The 20,105-nt window shown below is 46.8% G+C and overlaps 1 protein-coding gene across 2 annotated transcripts in view; it reads left to right on the forward strand.

The window, feature by feature from the left end:
* Positions 1-3,706: 3,706 nt before the first annotated feature.
* The window catches only part of DUSP22 (dual specificity phosphatase 22), a gene marked incomplete at its 3' end in the record, with an annotated part of 79,365 nt that continues 62,966 nt past the window's right edge, over positions 3,707-20,105 (forward strand). For both annotated transcript variants that reach the window (XM_082479895.1, XM_082479896.1), the window contains exons 1-3: positions 3,707-4,002; positions 10,168-10,201; positions 18,340-18,422. In XM_082479895.1, coding sequence (XP_082336021.1) covers positions 3,982-4,002; positions 10,168-10,201; positions 18,340-18,422 — 138 coding nt within the window. In that variant the 5' untranslated portion in view covers positions 3,707-3,981. The remainder of the gene's footprint in view (positions 4,003-10,167; positions 10,202-18,339; positions 18,423-20,105) is intronic.

Here is a 20,105-nt window from a genome sequence, read left to right on the forward strand (position 1 = left end):
TCAAACCATTAAAAACAGTGTAGATACTAAGCACAAGGAATAAGATCTTGAGGAGTGGCAATGAATAAACACTTTATGATGATTTAGGCTTGCTGAAGCCCTGCCCCCATACATGCATTATGTGGTAGATGAAGAACTAAAACAATTAGGTTGTGGAATAACTGTCAGGAGAGACAGGTCTGGCAACAGTATCAGGATTCCCCCTCTACACCTGTGGGGAGGAAAAGGACATACTATACATCATGGTAAATGTTTAAGAGAGAAGTGCATTTCCTCCCACTGCTTTTTAATCTTGGTGTGTTACACTCTCCCACTCTAATTTTTGCTCTTTCACTGTAAAAAGCTGCATGCATGCAATCAAATTCTAGTAAGGCTGAAGTAGTCATCCTGAAGGGAGTCACAAAACTTGAAAATGAAACAGAGAATCACACTTCCCATTCAGAAGAATGGGAATGCGTGACACTTCCCATTCAGAAAAATGTCAGATGACTGAGTTATACACATACTTGTATTGCATCTATATTGTCTAAAATAACATAACAATTTCACCTGAATTGCCCATGCACAGTACTTTTCAGGGCTCTTTGCAAAGATCAGAAATGCTGTTATTTGCATTTTACAGATGGAGAAACTGAGTTAAGGGGAACCGAATTGACCAGCCCAGACTTCCAGCACATAGATTGTAAGGCCTTCCAGTTACCATGGACTTCTTAGCACTACAGTTATCAGGAATATTATTTACTGTTTATCCTTTTGTCTCATAAAAAGAAACTACTTGCCAGAGTTGCTGACAAAAAAAATCTTTCATTTTGGGGGCAGAATGTGTTTAGTAGTTATTATGGCAAGCCGTGATTCATACCTTTTGGACCTCAGTCATATTTTGCACAGCATGAGAATAAAGTAAATTACATTCTGAAGAGCTTTGCCAATGAAATATTAAAGCCAATATCTGTGATAAAGCTCACTGCTGTGCTTTACAGCAGTACTGAGGGGGGAAGGGAGGGGAGAAGCGCAGTACATTAAGTCGGATGGCTATCATTCCTGGCCTTACAGAGAGATCGCTCTCATGTTTTTGTGGCCACTGATGACATGATACACACCCCAAACTCTGTCCAGCCTCAGGGAGGAGGAGGTCTGGGAATGGCTCAAAAGTAAAAGCAGTGTCTCCCTGGTGTTCCCCTGGTCTGCTGCGAGCTGAGGCAGGGCCAGTCATACTGCTAAGTCCAAGAGGCTGGTGAGGGGTGTCACGTGGTGAAGCCAAGGCCCTGATCCCAAATGATCCAGGTCGAAGCATGTGTTGGCTTCCTATTGCCCTCCTGACATGGTTCCATAGGGTAGATCCAGGTATGCAGAAAGTAGTGGGGGCTGGCTCACACTGAGCCTCCCCTAACCTGGGCTGAGGTGCAGCTCAGTAGTGCTCCCAGGGTCACCCAACTCAGAGCAGAAGTGGCTGAGCCTCAGCAGTCCGTGCTGCTTGCTTTCCTCTTACAACCTCAGAATAAGATTAGTCAGCAAACCTCTTGGTAGCACCCTGATGTCTTTCCTTGATGCACTACTGTCACGGAAGCTGGTGCTAAACTGCCTGCCGGCTGCAGACCATTCGGGAGCCCGTCTGGCCTCAGCTGCCTTGGGCTGTGCTCCAGCAGCACTGCTCTCAGTGCTTCCCTTCCCCTGAAATTTAAACATCTGTGGTGATAACATGGCTGTTTCAAGGCAAGAGTTTTCCAGCTTCTTAGGCAGTTAAACCGATGGCTTAACTTCTGTTGGCTTTCAAGTGTGTTGTTGGCTTCTGTGGGAGCAGCACCGGTTTTTGAAGATGTGACAATCCGATGACAAGCCACTGCAGAGGCAGGTGGTCCTGCTCCCAGTCTCCGTGTGCACTGGTCTGACCCCATGGGGAGTCAGGTCTGACCCACAGTGTTGGGTCAGACAAGTGTCGGCATTGCTTAGAGAGGGTCACAGCTGTACTGTTGTGGGTAGCATGGAGAATGTGCGACCACCTCTTTGGCAACAGCTGGCATTCAATTGCAACTGGAGGCAGTGAGATCGTTCCTTTAGAGTTTGCTTGTACTGGCAACCACTGCCTCTACATAACAGTCCCCCATCATTCATCTGTCCATCATTTCAGAGTTCATCCATCATTTATGTGATGGCTCTGCTGCCTGTTGGCTTTACCCTGTTCTCCATCTTTCACCTTCCCACTGCCCCATCAGGGGCTGCAGAAGCCCCTGATCTGCCCAGTCCTACCAAAGTGTGCCCAACAAATGACATCTTGACATGACAGAGGTTTGAGTCACAGGTGACACATGAATACCTGTGTAGTTATGTTTTGTTTGTTGGTTGTGGGTATTTTTCAGTTTAGCATTTGTTTATGTAATGACAACCACTGAGAATAAAGATGCAATTGTCTACAGTAGGATATTTTAAGTATTTCTATAAAATATTATACACATTTCACACTGATTCATGTATAAATGCATAGGGAGCCTGAAGGTGGCTACAGAGCAGCATCTTGTCTTTTGTTTTGCATTTGAGCCACTAAGGATTTCACTTTTTTGGTGGGTGTTATTGGGCTGGTTAATGGGAGAGATCTTAAGTAGTAACATCCTGTCCCCGCGTATTTACACTGTGCGTCCCTTAAGTCCTTGCCTGCACTCCCTATTATATTAACTCTTTGGAGCAAATTTCCATCACTAACCATCAAATCCCCAATCACTGGAATTCCCAAAACACATCCCTGGGGCTAGTGGGATACGACTGTAGCATGTCACGTCTAACCGTGCATTAGGGAGTAAAAGTAGGGCTTTTGAAGGACTGAGCGGGGCTTTGCACCCACGCCTGCCAACACCCTGCAACGAGCATCTTCCCCTGCCTGAGAAGGATGGTCAGACCAGATGGCATCCAGAGGTCCCTCCCCACCTCAGCCAGTCTCATTCTGTGCCATTTGCTTCAAACCATCTGCTTTCACCTCTCTGTTCATCTCCATTAAGGACACAAACATCCTTCATGTACTCGCCAGCCTGCTGCGCTGGGGTCAGGGAGCAGGAGAGCCAGCGAGAGGCAGGGTGCTGTGACAGGGCACGGGTGGCTTTGCCAGGCCCCGCTCTCCCCTGCAGCCTGGGCCTCGACGCCTGAGGCCCAGCACCTCTCCTCGGCCCAACACCCGGGCACCGGCACGCCGGAGAGGCACAGGCTGCCAGGCGGGAGGCTGACGCCGCAGCCCCGACGCCCAAGGCCCGGTGCCCCCCCACCACCACTGCACCCAGCACAGCCCGGTGGCGGTCGGCACCAAAGCGCTGCCGGTCCGGCAGAGGCCGGAAGGCAGCACCTGCCCGCTCCAGCACCGCCTGCCACAGCTCTGCCCCTCCCCGGGGCGCACCATCAGCGGGCGGTTCCTGCCGGGGAGCCGCAGCGCGGCTCTGCGGGGCGGCGCCCGCGGGAAGCGCTCCCTATCGCGATCCCACTCCCGCCGCCGGCGCTTACTCATCCCCTCAGGAATGGGGCGAGGCCGCGCCGCCAGCCCGCCCGCCGGCCGCTACAGGTGGGGGCAGGTCGGCGGCGCGGGGGCCGCTGGGAGTTGTAGTTCCGGCGGGCGGGCGGCGGGCGGGGCGGTAGTGGCGCCGCGGACTACAAGCCCCAGGGGCAGCCGGCGGCCGGGGCTTTAACTCCACGTGGGGGCGGCGGCGGGAGGCAGTTCCTGGTGGCGCGGCCCCGCGGCTCTCCGCTCCCGGGGGCGACCGAGCGGAAACCCGCCTCCAGCACGGAGAGAGCCCCGGCCAGGCCGGGGTGGGGGGGGGAGATGCGCCTCACCCTTCCCAACAACGGCAAAGCCGCGGCCGTCCTTAATTAGCAATTAGCTCGTCCCCAGTCCACCCCCGGCAAGCACTGTCCCATGCACGCTGACCCGCCGCCGGCAGGAGCTCGCTAAGCCGGCAGCCGACGGCTCCTCCCCGCCGTGCCGGCGTGCGGGTCGCTTAAGCCATGGGGAATGGGATGAACAAGGTAACGCGGCTCCTCGTTGTTCCCGGGCGTGAGTGCATGTGCGCGGGCGAGGCGCAGCGGGGGTGGCGGTCCCTCACTCCCTTCCTCCCTCCCTCCCTCCTTCCCCACGGGCAGCTCCCTCCTTTGTCTCGCCCCCGGGGCGGCGGGCGCCCGGTTGAAGAACAAAGGCCAGGGCAGGGGAGCCTTTTCCCTTCACCTCCGAGGGTCCCCCGTCCCGGGGAGGGGGGGGGGCTAGGGACGGAGACCGTCGCTGCGCCGCTCCCTCGGGGCGCGCCTCCTTCCCCGCCGCAGCGCGGGCAGGGAGGAGGCGGGCGGGCAGCGGGGGCGGGAGGGGGGGCGGGGGGGCCCTGGTTTCGGTGATGCTCGCCCGGGCTTCCCCTCCCCGGGGCGAAGCCAGTCCGCGGGGCTGGGGGCGGCCCCGCGCCCCCAACGGCTCCCAACGGTCGCGAACGGCCGCCGTTACCCCCCCCCCCCCCCGCCCCATCCCCCTTCAGCGCTGTGCTTGGGTCAGCCGCAGCGCCGGGCCCTTCCCCGCCGCGGGCCGGGGCCGGCCCCCCTCCGCGCCTCCGGTGTCCCCCTTTCCCCCCTGCCTGGGGTGCCCCGAGGGGCGGCTGGGGGGAAGAGCCGCCACCCCGCCCCGCCCGGGGCGTCGGGCTGTCAGCCCGGCGAAGCCAGCGAGCGCAGGATCAAATCGTTTAAATTCTCCATAGCCTGCCGACCACCACCGATATCCCCCCCCCCCCCCCCCTTCCTCGCCTCCCCTTCCTTAGCCAGGACCCCCCGGGATGTGGCCGCCGGTACGGGCTGTCGCTGGTGGACTGGCACCGGTGCTGGTGGGGGACAGGAAAGCGCTTGGGTCCCGGTGGAGATGGCAGTGAGGAAGGAAGATGGATCTGTTTTGCAAAAGGGTGTTGGCTTTTTTTTTTTTTTTTGGCAGTGGGCCTCATTGTAAGCGCCGATTCCCCGGGCATGGTGTGGTGGTTGTCAAGGGACAACTGTGATTTTTCTCAGTATCTCCACCTCTGTTTTAAACCCAGGTTTGAAAGTGTGGTGGTAACTAGCCTTTTATATATAGCTTACTATGAGGAACAGAAGTTGAGTCATCTCTTCTGTCTAACATCCTGCTTTGAGTACTTCGGGAGTAGCTGTGCCGTGAGCGTGGCCTCCTACAAAGCGGAGGAGAAGAGCTAGAGATAGCTGCTCACAAGTTGTCCCAAGTCTGACATCCTTGCCCCTGGAAGTCACATTTGGTGAACATCGAGTGCTATCTGGGTGGTGAAGCCTTTTCATCCTATGGATAGAGACACTGAAACAGGAACTTTAGGCAGGGGAAAGATCTGGCTGGTTAGCTCAACTGAGTTAGCAGGTAGGAGGTAGAGCCTCCCTTTGTCCTTTCCATTTTTGGTTTCAAAGGCCGAAGTATAATGCTGTCATACGTAGCCAGTCCTTGGAGGTGCCTTCTAGGAGTGGCCAGTTAGGAAGAAACACATCTGGAAAGACTTCTTTTAGACTTTCTGTTATGTTTGTGGTATTTTTCTGGGAATGTTTGAAATCATCAAAACATTTAGAGTGACAGGATATGGGATGCTACAGTTGGGGGGGGGGGGGAGGAAAAAGGGCAATTCTCAACTCTTTGAAGCTTAGCACTCTTTGCATTACATCTTGCTGTGGGACTGTGTGACTCTGGGCAATTTGGTCATTTTAATTCTGTTAAGTGATGCCCAGACATCTACCAACCGGAGCTTTTGGGACAAGCATAGCGTTACTTTGATTTTTCTCCTCCCTTACAGCTGTATCACCAAGAGGATGAAATGTTCAGCAGTTCAGGAGGAGCTGGCTCCTTTAAGGAGGCTACAACCACGTTGGGTACTGGCCATGAGGATTTATTTTTGTAGGGGTCCTGCATGTAGGTTTAGTACTTGCCACCTTCAGAATGTGCCCCTGGATCATCTGTTCCTTTTGATCTTGTGAGTCAGCGAAAGCCAGAGGGGCAAGGGAAGGCATGGAGTCATCAACACTCACATTGGGGAGTATTTGCTTGACTTGGTGTAGCCTATCAATACAAATTGCCTTAGTTTCCAACTGAAGTGTGGTTTGTTTTTTTTTTTTTTTGTGGTAGAGCTATATGCGGACAGTAGGAGAAAATAAGCAGTTTATCCAATGGTGGATTATTTCATTTAGGGAATCTCTTTGTACTGACGCCAGGGGAAGAGGATTAGCGGTGACCTGTAATGGGTATGAGAAGGAAGAACTCCAGAGATTGCTACAGCTGCTGTTGCTTCTCTTGGATGCTGAGCCTTTCCGAGTGGCATGGTCCCCTCCTATTTTTCTGTCATATGATATTGATGTATTTTGTAGCAAATAGCAATTGCACCTGACTTTATGTGGCCGTTAGTACTGATCAAGGGTGGGAGGCCTTGCATACTTTTTAGATGGGGTTTCTCTTTTGTTGCTAGTTTTCTCTGTAAAATTAGCTGTCTTTAGTTTTTTCCTTAATCCCAAGCCTCCTGACTTTTCCCAAATTAAACTGAAAGCATAGGTTCATAAATACCCTTCTTACTTTGCTCAGAGAAGGAGAATTGGCTAGTGAGTGTGCATTGACTTAGCTACTATTAATTTTCAGTGCTTTACTTTTTTTTTAGTATCTTTTAAGTACAGGATGAGTAATGGGGTCTGACTTAGGAAATTGGCTGGGTGGCCTGATTTGTCTTCACACTTAATGTCTAACTTTGACTTGTATTCAAAGTTCAAGTTGAAGTCTGTGGTTGAAAATTACAAAGATGTTTTCCAGGAGCTGAAGTCTGGCGGCTGAGATGGTGACAAGAGATTTGGTTATCTGTGAACAGGATATGCATAGTGAAGAGTTTTTCCTGGGTTTTAGTTTTTGTCGGTCCTGTTACAGTTAACTGCCCGTTATTCATGCAGACTCTTCTGAAGGGGCGGGTTGAGTGTTATCTCTACAAAAAGGGCAGATAACCTGTGTTCGTTGTAGGAGTTGATTCATAGGAAATGTAAATCAGTGCGGATATTTACAGCTGATGTAACCAGTTCTATGGAAGCCAGCAAAGCTGTGCCAGTTCACGTCAGCGGCAAATCCCTCTCCCTGACCCATGACACTCCTGTATCGCTGGACAAGGTGGGCTCGTCTGCTCCTTCCACAGTGCCTGGCCATCTCTGCAGAAAGCCCCATGAACTTGGCTGGATTACTAGTACTAGTACATCAGTACTAGTGCATCTAGAAGCAGTGTCGGCTAAGGAGTTAGATGCTTTATTGTAAGCGTGTGTCTATATAGGAAGCAGCAGCAGCAAAGCAGCTCTTTTTGCTGTTTTCCAGAGAGGTGTATTTTCGGGGAGGACTAATGAGAAGCGTTAGCTGTCCATTGCAGGACTCTGTGTGCGGTGGAGAGCGTGAGCTGTTCTCAGACGAGATAGGAACGAAGACAGGCGTTGCTGTCCTTATCGCTTGGTTGTGCACTCTTCTACAGCTGTTATTTAGTCTGTGGTCATTTTCTCAATGTTTCAGATGATATAAAGAGGCTACTGTTTTTATTCATAAAGCAGTGGTTTAAAAGTTCACAAAAACAACCACCTTATTTTTCTTCTCTTCTGACTCCCACCCCTTCTCTCTCACACGCCCCTAGCAGCCATCGGCCTTCATTTTGTGCGGCCCGGAGTTGCAGTTATTGAAGGCAGTGTGAGATGACACAGCTGAAAGTTCCCAGCCATAGTCTAGTGCCGGAGTATTAGTCAGCACGGCATGAAGATTCACTTCTTTCCAGGTAGCTTTCACCCATAGTAATGTTTCTTGCTTCTAGAATGACTAGGACAACAGGGGTAACATCTGTCCTTGGTTGCACGGCGTCCTAATTTCCGAATCTAGCATACAACGTTGCTTTGTGGTGCACAAATGCAAACTTCTGGATTTTTCCTCCTTTGCCGACAACAATCTAAGAAGCCTCATTTTTGCAACCCCCCAGTGTTTCTTGGTATCTTTAATTTATAATGTCTAACCTTAATGACTGTGACTGGAATTTAAGCTTTTATCCTCTCTTGAGGGCGTGTATCCGATGCAGAAATAATGTCCTGGAGTCTAAAATGCTACAGTCTACAGTAGCGGTGGTGTGATCTGAGGTTTGTGCTGCAGATAGGAAATACCAGACAGCTATTTAAAAATATCAGAAAGGCTTCTTTCATTTTTCAATTTTTTTAAGCTTAAGTTGAGGGAGCTGGCTGGGGTGATCTGGTTGGTGAAATTCGTTCAGAACTTGACTGTCTTGTGCTTTAGAGCATGTTTTTTGTTTGCAGAATTTGGCACTTAGCAATGGCCCTTGGGTGCTCTGCTCTCTGGAGCAGCTACTGGCTTCATACTGCTAGCCTGGAATGGTGGCCTTTGGGCTGCACTTCTAGCAGGGTCAACAAGGGTGCTTAAAATTAATGAATCAGTCCATGAAACTATGAGTCTTGTGCATGCGGAAAGGGACAGCAGAATGCTGTAAGGGTTCTTTTCCCTACTTGATACCCTGGCATTGGAAACTGCCCTGCTGATTTTTGCTATCTTTGTAGGAATGTTGAATTTGTACAAATGAAGAGGGAAGGAAAGGGGAGAAAGCTGCTGAGCTTATCTGTGCAAGACTTACAGGTGTCTGTTTGTACCAGACCGTTTTCTTGTCTAGCTGGTGTTGTCAAGCAGCCCTTAATTTGTAAGCAGTTCAGGGCGCAGCCAGGGTCCCAGAGAAGCAGCCCTTCAATATCGGTGGCAGGATTGAGCCCCGTGGTTAGAGCTGATATGACATGGCAGGGAGAGAGAGATCACCCAGCAAAGCTGAGAGGGAGGAGTGTTTGCACTAACCAAAGCTGCAGGGAGAGCGAGAAGTGCTGCAGCCTTTCTGTTTTCTGCAAGGCTAGATAAATAACAGTGAACACGACGTTTTTATCGGATGAAAGCCCTGGAGTTAAGGCAGATCAGAAGCTATTTTGCAGGCCTGCTAACCTTTGCGCAGTAAGCTGGGTCGCCTTTCAGCAGGAAGGCTGCAGTCAAGCGGAGGCTGGGGCGATAATCCCCGATGAAAAGTCCTTCATGACTTTCGGAACTTCGCGGCTGCCGGACTGAGCAAAATGGGTGGAGTTTTCCCTTTAAATAGCTGCGCCCGAGAGACTGTTGCTGGTGTTGTGGTGACACTTGGGTGTTGCTAAGGCTTTAGGAAGTCAGTGCTGACATATCTCTATTGGTGGTATGCTCTGCATGCACCAAAGAAAAATGGATCATACGGTCTGAGTGCCACAGTTCTGGCCTCTTCAAAGGATGTGGGTGTGGGTCAGAGACTTCAGGTGGCAGAGAATGAAATTCTTGGCCAGAAACTGTGTGTTCAGTTTCCCGGTGGGGGGGTTTCATGTCCTTACTGCTGTTCCCAAGTTGGGAGGGTTATGAGAGGGTGGGAGGGGTGGCACTGCAGTGTCACCTGCCTGTGTGTGTGCACGTGTCCTCAGACTGCACAGGCTGGTCCTCAGGCTGACCTTGAAACTCCCCAGTTAAAGAAAGTCCTGTAACAGACCTGCGCAGGCTTCTGGGAGTGTTGGGCTGAGGGGGTAGATCTGGGAGAGAAACATGCAACTTGAGGACTTTCATCAATTCTCTTTCTATGCGAATACGCGACTTGTTGTTTGCAGTGATTTCCTCTGTTGAAGAACCCCACAGTGCTGCAACCCTGACTTGCATGTCTTTGAGCTTCAAAAGACTTGAAGGATGTCGTTTACAGTGCTTTGTCCAGCTTGCTCAGCAACTTTAGGCAAATCATCTTTTCTGTGTGAAGTTTCATCACTAGTTAAATGAGGGTAACTCTTATCCTGCTGGGGGGAGGAGCGTGTTTTGAGGCACACTGGTATGTGTAGAGCACTTTTGTTGTCCTTGGAGAGCATCCATTATGTGAGAAGTCTGCATGATTAGCAACCCCCTGGCTGTCAATGAATGCTCTCAAATTGCGGCACACCTAGAGCTATGTAGTTTGAGAAGGCTGCAAAGAGGCACAAAATGTTGTCAGTGCTTTTTAGATTGCATTTGACAATAGTCTGCTAAAGTAGTATGTTCCATCCTGTATGCAAATTGAACTTTGTCAAATTGTCTTACCACAAGATATCTATATTTGATACTATATTTCTTTCTCACAGATTCTGCCTGGCTTGTTCATTGGCAACTTTAAAGGTAAGATTAGTTTTATCATTATTTCTAGGATTATTTAGCAGGGGTCTTAAGGTATCGTTTTGCAGGCCAACCAAATTCTCTTTAACCCCCTCTTGCTTCATTTCTGGATTCACCTGGTAGCACTTAAAGAAGAACTTGTTTGCTCTGTCATCCATGTGCTGTGCTGCAAGTACTCTAAGAAAAATGAACGCCATCTCCTCGGAGCATGCTGCGGCTGGAATTCCTAAACATTGGCTTGCCTTAAACGATTCCTGTGCTTGGCAGGCAAGCCTGTGAGCCACGCAGATTCTTTGTAAGGCTTATTTCAAGCCCTCCTTATAAGTAAAGGCATAGTATTCCTCCCGCTCTTTGCTTTCATTATTTTGGTTATTTATAACAACTGCTGAAGAGTTCTGTTATCACTGCTTGTGAGACTGATAGGTCCGCAGATTGCTGTCTGACCACTGATACTCGTGCTGTCCGTGTCGTGGATGTAAGATTCTCAGGACTTTTTTCCCTTTTTGCATGAAGTTTATTTTTTTCTGTACAGAAAGTCACAACCATATTTAGAAAACACAGGAAACTTTATGTAGACATCCAAATAAATGACCTGTTCTCAAAGCACTCTGTTAGCAGCAGTTCCAGCTGACTGTGCCTACTCAGGAGTAAACCTGTTGTGCCTGTACAGTCGTTTTGATACATGTAGACCCTGTATTTCCTATGCTTGGGTACAACAGCAAAGCAGGACTCATAGGGGCTGCTGTGATATCCTCTCCTTCCTGGGCTAATATCACAGCTGGTCTGTTAAGACTGGGCAACGCCTGCATTGGATTTAGGTGGTGCTGCACCTCCTGTCTGCCTCATGCCCACCCTTCCTTTCCTGCTTTGCCATGTCCCCCGTCCCCCCCCCCCCCCCCCCCCCTTTCCAAAATCTGTGAGTTCAGTGGGTTTTGCATGATTTACCTGCCTCTGGAGCTGCTGACCCATGTTGCTGGTCCAGTGCTTGTTGCCCCTTGGGAAGCGGGACTGATCACCTTGAGAGGCAGCCCAGAGGTATGTGTGAAGTTAAAAACTGCCTTTTGCCACACTGGGGTTCAAACACCAGTACAACGGCTAATGTGCAAGAGGGAGATAATCATGCCATGGTATGGAAAATGGGAGGATGGAAGTGAGTTTATACTGGTAGTGAAAGGAGAAAACAGAAAGAAAGCAGGGAAAAAGGAAAATAAGGGGAAGAGGGTAGTTTTGAAAACACTTTGGACAGACCACTGCATGGGCCAGTGACAAAACTAATTTGATCACAGCCATGTTGCTTCCTCTTTTTCTCTTCCCCCCTCTCTTCCCTGCCCCCCCCCCCCCGCCCCCCCCAGTCAAGTAATTTAGGAGAGGGGTGCGATAGGAGGATGTTTGATAGTGAAGTCCTTCAGGTTTCAAGCTGTCTGGCAGGATGGGCCCAGGGAACGTGGCTCTCAACCTGTCCCTCACTGTTGCCATCCTGCTGGTGAGCCCTTGACAGTCTGCCCAGGGGAGCGAAACTCAGCTGGAGCATCTGTTTCGTGGTGCAGTTCTGTTTTCAGCTGATGAACAGTTTGACCCGCTGAGGGGAGTTGGCCAAGGTTGCGGAGTGAGTCAGCTTCTCTGCTGATGCCAGGGCCCACGACCCTCTTGCTCACTCGTGCTGCTCCGGCCACTCAGCCTGGCAAATGGTCCTTAAACGGCATGTCAGGTCACTCCTACGCATGGAGTAGAGGCGTGTGCGCGAAGGTGGTGTGAGTGGGCAGTGTTTCTGGGAGTCTAGCTGGAAAAATAGCAGAGCCTGAAATGCTTCAGCTACCTCCATAAAAGAGAGTAAGGATGGGTTGGCTTTAACCTCAGTCTTTGCGTTATGGAGGTTGTTTTTTTTTTTAAATTGATTAAAAACACAAATGAAAGGCTTGTTTATTTATTGCTATGACCTTTGTTCACATTGCATTTAATCATTATGTTCCACCATCATGACTATCTGTTGTTATAATCTCTAATTAGCTACCGTACCTGGAGAGGAAGAGAGAAGATTGGTGTTACAGTTCTTCACTAATACAAAAGCAAATTTTATAATTCTCTTCCTGCGTCCCCTGTCGCTCAACACCCCCCTGCCTCGCTGCTTAAGAGCAATTGCACCGAGCTCTCTGTGCAGTGAAGTCATCCCATTTAGGAACAGACTGTTGGTTAATTATCAGTGTATTTTTCTGGAGAGTTCTTGGGGCATGTTCTAATTTGTGTCACTCTTTCAAAAAGTGACTAATGAATTTCAAGACTGCCGTAAAGGGGATCATTGACTGAGAAATACTCAGCAACACATACAGTTGGGATTGGTTCAAGTATCCTGATTTGGGCAGCTGAAATGTCTAGATACTTTAAAAGACATGAGTTTACAAAAATCTGTCCTGTAATGCACTTTTGAGCAGTCTCCTTCTTCAGCTTGAGACCGGTAGCTTTAATTGAAGAAAGCTGCATCTTGTCAGTAAGAGGGGTAACACTGAATCCCCGGTGTTGTGCATCTCACCTGGATATGGCTGAGGTATCGTGTCACCCTCCCGGTCTCTGTGCGGAGGGCAGAGAGGAGGGAGCTTCTCCAGAAGGTGAGCCAAGGGAATCTCTGAATCGCTCTGATCTGCCCTCTGGAGGTTAGCATCCTCTCCTTTCTCCAGTGACTCTTCAGGGAGCCTGGGCAGGCAGGGTTTCCATAGCTAGGTCGAAATACCCTTCTACGTACAGTCCTGTCTCCCTGCTGCATGGGAGACCTCCGGGCAAACGGACAGACTGGGAAGAGGCACAGTTGTTGCAGCTGGGTGCCTTCCTGCTGAGTGAAAGCAGGATGTTAAAGATGTTAAACACTAATCCTGGAGCGCCATTGCCTGGAGAAGGCATTCAGTAATTGTTCTGACTGAGGAACTGTTATTCAATATTTCTGCTTTATATATAGGGTTTCTTACTGTCTTTATAGGCCTAATCAACTTAAAAACAATCTGTGACAGAGGAAGTGCATTTGACTGGGAGATAAACTGAGGCTCAAGAAAAACTTGTGAAATTAATCTGTGGCAAAAAATGGGAGTTGAGCTTGCTGCTTCTGGTTTTGTCCACTGCTGCTGGGCAAACCTTTAGGCACGTAGAATGAGGGGCTTTTGTAATCACCTCAGGTAGAGGTGATTCACCTAGGGTAGAAAGTTATGTGTGGTCCTGATTATGGAAAGCACCGAAGTACACGCTGAAATCTTCCCTAAGTCCACAGGACTCGAGTATGGCTCTGGAAAACTTTCCTGAAAAAGTATAGGTCTCAGTATGTACTCAAGTGCTTGTTATCTTAAAAGATCTATAAGCACGATTCTGCTCATCAATAGCACATTAAAATTGTGGTATGTTCCTGAGAGAGTGTGTTTGAGATTGCACAGCTAGAGGGCAGAAAAATTCAAGAAGAACCACAGATGTCCATACAGAATACCAAGACTGAGATTGGTCTGAAAGCCCAGGACACAGAGCTCTTGGGCTTCTTCAGTGAAAATTGAGGAGTTATTTCTTTGCAAATGGGAGAGTGGGTGGCTACGAGAGAAAAAGGAGGGAAAAGAAAGAGGAAGTTAACTCTTCTTCCCGCCTCTAGTTTGGGGGGAATTTTGGTTTGTTCCAGTTCTACCTTATTGATGAAATTCAATGCTTTCAAAAGACTAAGAATTTCGTGTGGGATTGCATGCCCATGTGTCTTCTGCACTGGAAATCTGACATCCCTTGAAAGACACCTGTGCTGACAATGAAAATAGGTGCTTTGTTCCTTAAGAGACTGATACAACAGGGCTTTTTAGCCTGTTTCTCTGCACAAATAGACTAAATACCATTTCTTCTGATAGGAGGTTCTAAGTGGGTGCTTGTTTGGTTTCAACCTGAAAGGCGTAGCAGTAGCGAGCACCAGAGACTCAAGAGTGTTTCTACCTTGAATATTAAAGAGCTTATGTCCTTCCTTGCTTGTAATCATATTTGGAAGATTCAGTTTTTTCCAATGGAATATTTGGGGGCTTTTTGAAGGGGAAAGCCACAATATGAGCTTTAATTCCCCCCAGAGAGTCCAGTGTCGCTGTGAATGAGCTGGAGAGTCTTGGGAAAGTTTCTGCCATTCTTCCTGTTACTAAGTGTAAAAAAAGGCAGTGCCCACCAAGCGGTTCTGCTGTGTTTCTAGATCAAATTAATATCTGCTACCAGCTGCTTAATTTTGGGGGGGAAAAGTTCCCTTTTCTAAGGGTTTATTTCAGGTACTGAAAACAGGAGAAGGTGAAGATACCATTCACTTTTTCAGGTTCATCTTTTGAAAGAAGACGTTTTATAGGTACTTTCATTAAATAGAGGACCCTTTTCCCCACCTTTCTTGCTCCCCGAAAAGGTCCTTCTGAGAGGCTGGGACAAACTATGTATTAGAGCATAGTGTGAAGTGGGGACAGGAGATGTGGAGTTACTGTTCATGTGCTTAGTTTTCTGTGTGTGTGTCCGTCCCCCTTTAAGTGCACATCACTGGACTCTGGAAAACCATTCTCAGTAATAGGTCTTGGTGCTCTGAACCAATCAATGAAGAGGAGCTTCTCCTTTGGGTGCCTATCTTTAGTTCTCTCCAAAGCAGAAAAGAAAGTGTGGATAAAAAGTTGCTTTATTTAAAATAAATAAATAAATCTGGTGATGATAAAACTGTAGTCTCCATACATCTGCAGATTGAGACTTAATACTGTGATACATACGAGGCTCATACTTTGTTTTAGGTTATGTATACATAACCTGAAAGTTTATATTGAAAACTTAATACTCATTAGCTTACTGCGTTATAAGAGCATGTCTGTCTTTGCAGACTAACAACAAAGTCAGATATGTGGGCTTTAGAGGAGGGAGGACGGTTTTAGTTTGGGATAGCTGGCTAATGGGAGGAAAGGTGACAAAACAAAAATAAACTAATCTCGCTTATTTTATGGAGACGTTTAACCTTCTAATTTCACAAGTAAGTTACAGTTAAATGTTGCCCATCAGGCCCGTATCAGTGTACTGCTTTTTTCCTCTGTTCCTGGGAGGATGGTTTTGTATTTTGTTGTTAGCAGTAGAGGTGGAAAAGATGCTACAGCTGTTTCTTCCCAACTAACTCTACAAAGGGAGAAATCTTTATTCCTCACCTTGCATCTCTATTGAGGTACTAAAGTAAGCAGAATGGTTGTGTGTACATTTGAGACTTCATCATCCTAGTATTGGAGTCCTTCATTTATGGACGTGTCTTAATCGGAGTGGTTGGAGCAGTATTGTTCTTCTTTTGCGTATGAGGGATGGAAGCACAATATAGTAGGTGATTTACTCCCCAGCCACACAGTAAGGCTTCCCAGGGAAACAAAGTCTGACACCCCTACCCCTGTCCCATTTTGATGCCTTTGCCACTACTTTTGCACTTAAATGTTTGCAGCTCTCTGCATATGAGTAGAGATTAAGCTAGGAGTCATAGAATGAGATTGAGGGAAAAGAAGCTGAATGTGGGTGTGGAAGGGAGAGAGGAAGGCTTCCCCAGTGTGAATTATGTCCTTTTGTGTGAGGAGAGTTTTTCATGAAGGTTGTACTCAAAAGTCCACATCAGCTGTGAAGCGTTTCACTGTATGAAACGGAATATTAGGTAACCTACTGTGAAGAATAATCCCACATTTGAGGGACCCTTTAGGGATGCACAAGATGAACTCTGATAGGTTTCTTTCATCTTTGAATTTGGAAATGGGGTGTTTCACGCTGTGATTTCAGAATGTGAGCCTGCATGTGGTTGTACAGCACTGCTGTACAGTAAAGAAGTTAGAATTGCTGTGGTAATTGTGATTCTTCTGGCTTTTGGTGGTCCTTTACATAACTCCTTATTTTATTTTATTTTTTTTTTTAAACTTATGGTGTGAGACTATGAGTGACAGGATATCTCATTGGTACTGCTGTCTAAATAGCTTCATCTGTAGTATCTGCAGACGCTTATGTCAGGTGCCAGGGGAACGAGGGGAATTTCCCCTTTGTAAACTGTTTAGATCCAGTTAATACAGTCTTAGGCTGGGAAGCTTTTCTCCTGCTTTTGTGATTTGAATGGTTGTTTCTGAAATATATTGAGGACCTGCTGATTACCCTGGGATGTGGGTCTGGGATAGCCATTTCCAGCTTGTTTCTAGGAATATATGAAATCTCACTGTCTTACTGTATAGTTTTGATTTGTTGAAATTCCTTTAGCCTAGGTCTTTGGTTAATCGAAGAACTAAAATCTTTCAGTCCTTTTGAGTTGTACTGTGTTCGTTTGGCTTTTCAGACTGGTTCAAAGCAGTCAACACTTAATTTGGATCATACCTCCTTTTAAAGTTGTTTGCCTTGTGTGGCAAGCCACTTCTTACCATGTGGGTCATACTGACAATTAGAGATTAAGGTCTGGTTGTGCTAGGTATGCATTAACACCATGAGTTTCAGCAACAGGATCCGTAATCTGCCTTTAGCCTTTGGCGAACAGAAAGCAGTGATTTTTAGGGACACTTAGGCTGGCTTCTGGTTTTCCAAACCTTACCTGCTTAGGTGTTCTCTGAGGAATCAAGAGTGTCCTATAAACTGTTAAAAAAATCTGAAAATCAGGTGGATTAGAAGATCTCTCCTGGCAAACATTCGTGTTTCCTCTTTGAAATGCTTACTCTGAGATTTTTGGGCAATTTTAATTGTTCTGTGCAGCTAAACCTTAATTCTGTTTCAGCTGGAATTTCTGTTAATTCTCTCCTGAAGGATTAGGCATCTCTGTTGATCATGCGGGCTTGACCAGTAGCAAGTGAAACCAATGCAGTTTTGACTCTTCTCTCCATTTTGTTAGACTTAGAGAAGCCTTGATAATTGGATTAGGTTTAAATTTTATTGCCTGTTATTGTGCTCACATGGATCTTGTCTGTGGGGCAGTATAATTAAATGCCCAATTCCTCTTTGTGATGTAGAAAAGGCATTGAAACTTTATAGTAGAGTGGAATAAGATGAAGCAAGAGATGCTAATTGAACTCTTGCACGTACATAAAGAATGTACAGGTGATGCTATTGTTATTTTTGTACCTAGAGAGAGCCGGTTTGAAACCTTTGTGGTCAGTGCTCTTTTTTTGTGTGCAGCCAGGCTAATGTGAACAGATTGTGTGGGCAGATTTGGAAGGCAGGTGTTCACATCACAAAACCACTGCTGTAATTGCCATGGTGTGCTGTGCCATTCTCAAGCAAAAAGGTCAAAAGTAAATGGACACAAACTAACTTTTACCTGTATTAGTGGTCGTTTGAGGTCATTTTCTGGCATGCTAATTGCTTAGTATGGGGAAAGTTGCTCACTGATGACAGATTATCTATTTTACCTTCTTTCTCATAGAAACAAGCCTATGTTTTTGCAATAGCATCAAATTTTCAGTCGCCTCAGTTTACTTTCCAGTTTTGAATGTTTGAAACCCCTTGGTTACAGGTTTAGGAACCACCTTTTCACAACTGCGCTTCCTTGCTGCAGCATTTTGCTTTTTCATACGTTCAATATCATTATCATCTCTATCTCTCTTCAGACTTAAAATTATGGTATGTATTGGCTAAATGCACATTTTTGCCTACTGGTCCACAGGAAGTAAGAATCTAGTTATCATTTTGGCTTGCCCATTAATACCTGAATTAAAGTGATATGGTTGGCTTCACTTCTCAGACCTTGTGATATCCAGGTCTATCTCCCAAGTGAAAATACATCTCCGAAGGGGGATTTGTGGGTAGAGAGGAGGTAAGCTATTTCTCGTACAGCTCTGACTACTCGTTCAGATGGCCATCACCTGCACACAGGCATACACAGACTTACATTTCAGATGCAAAATACATGAAACTTCTGACTTAAGAACACATTCCTGAGTCACTCAAGCTTGTTCTTTATATAGTATATAATTTGTTTTGGAGTTAGAAGTGTGTCTTCCCGTTACCCATTCTGATGATGGTGTTCTAGAACAGCTGCATTTGGGGTTTTGCTTTACTTTACAAAGCTTCAAAAAAAATGTACCAAGTATAAGTGATGTTCAACATGCACAATGGAAAGGGGAGTGGGCTATTTCAAGAGATTAAAAAAAATTCTCTTCCTTTCTTTCCCTTTTTCACAGATGCCCGAGATGTAGAGCAATTGAGTAAGAATAACATTACGCACATTCTTTCAATCCATGACAGTGCCCGTCCTATGCTCGAGGTAAGAGGTGTGGGGGACTCCATGGTAAATCCTTACTTTGCGGTTGACTGCTACAGGCATCTTGGGGCTAATTACTTGTTCTGCATAATTCGCATTTTGACACTGATTTTCTTGTGGAAATGTTTGACAGCTGTAGTTTTGGGATACAGTCACATCTTTGTTGTTGCTGCTGTTGTAACAACAAGAAATCAAACTGACAAAGGAAGAGACAATTAGTGTCAATCAATTTAACACAATAATGGGATTGTTATTCATTTCATAGTAAAGGTAAGTTTCCTTCTCTGTGGAGTTCAAGCATCACATAAATAGTAACATTCCTTCTCCCCCTTCCCCAAGACCAACCTTCCTTGGTAATTGGGCCCCTTTCTTGAATCTTTATAGCAGGTGGTTGTGTAAGAGGCTTGCAGTCCTTTTCCGTGTAAAATAGCTTTATTTAGGCTTGGGGCGTGCCAGGAACCAGTGCTCCCTCATATAATTCATCTAATATAGCAGAGCATCTGTAGGTCTCTCACTTTAACATGAAGTATTATTGCCCATTTACTGAAGGGAAGGTGATCTGAAGAGCTGAAATGGCGTCTTGTGTCATCTTGAGCAGTGAAAGAGCTCTCCTGTGTTGGACTGTTGTGCTTTCTTCTTTATGCCACCTTACCTTGGAAGGAGGGCAGTTTGGCTACACATTAAAATCCTCCTATTTGATTTATGTTGGGAACTGTTGTCCCCTTCAATTTGTGTCTTCCCTGCATTCCACTTTCATGAAAACATGGTGAAATAGTGGGTAAGGCAGTTGCTGGTGTTACCCCTCAGACGCTGCTGGGAATCTCTGCTTCTCATTCTCCTCATGTAAAAGTATCTAGTGAATTCAGTCCTTGAACTATAGAATTTTCACCTCGCAAGCAAGTCAATAGGTAAGCTGAACAAAAAGTGTCCCTAGTATATCACGATTAAAATCAAAATGAAGTTAACGGTGAATTCAGGGTTGACCTTGAACTTAAAAGTGTGCTGAAGCAGAGTTTTAGCTGTTGAGTTTATTATACTGTCCATTTGACTTCTATTGTGCTTGATGCCTGTTAAGTCTGAAACTTACTGAATTTCAGAGTGCTCTTAGTTGAAGAGATAAACAATTGTACCGAGTAAGGGAGATGTAATGTTTCCTCTAGAGTGCTGTTCTCTAAAATGAATAGAAGCTTACTTTGTTTTATTACCATGATTAGAAAAGTAGGAAGACTAAGTATGGCACAGATCAGCTGCAGCCTCAGGCCAGTGTTTCATGTGGTGATGGTAGTTTTGGCAGCCCACATGCCACCACCTCCCTTGTGGTGGTGCATCTGTTTTGGAGGCTGCATGGTTAACAGATCTGGGAGCTGGTTAAATATAACCAAGTCACCATTTCTTCCTCTAGCTACCCCCACAAAAGACAGGAAGGATTATATTTACCCAGATCTGTTCCCAATCTTGCTCCCAATAGTGTCTCAAAAGTTACAGTGGCATGGGAACAACTGGTGGCTGGTTGAGGATGGACTTGTTTTATTCACCCCTGCTTCTGAAAGAAATGTTTCTCCAACTGTGCCTTCTGTTTTCTCCACCTGCAATATACTCCTTTATGTGCGAGTGGTCTGGAAAACAACTGTTAAAACATCTCCCCAGTTCTCTAAAGTAGTGGAAAGATTGCAAGTTCCATTCATT

The sequence above is a fragment of the Vanellus vanellus genome (genome assembly GCF_965231255.1).
Source record: "Vanellus vanellus genome assembly, chromosome: 2".
Classification (NCBI taxonomy): Eukaryota; Metazoa; Chordata; class Aves; order Charadriiformes; family Charadriidae; genus Vanellus; species Vanellus vanellus.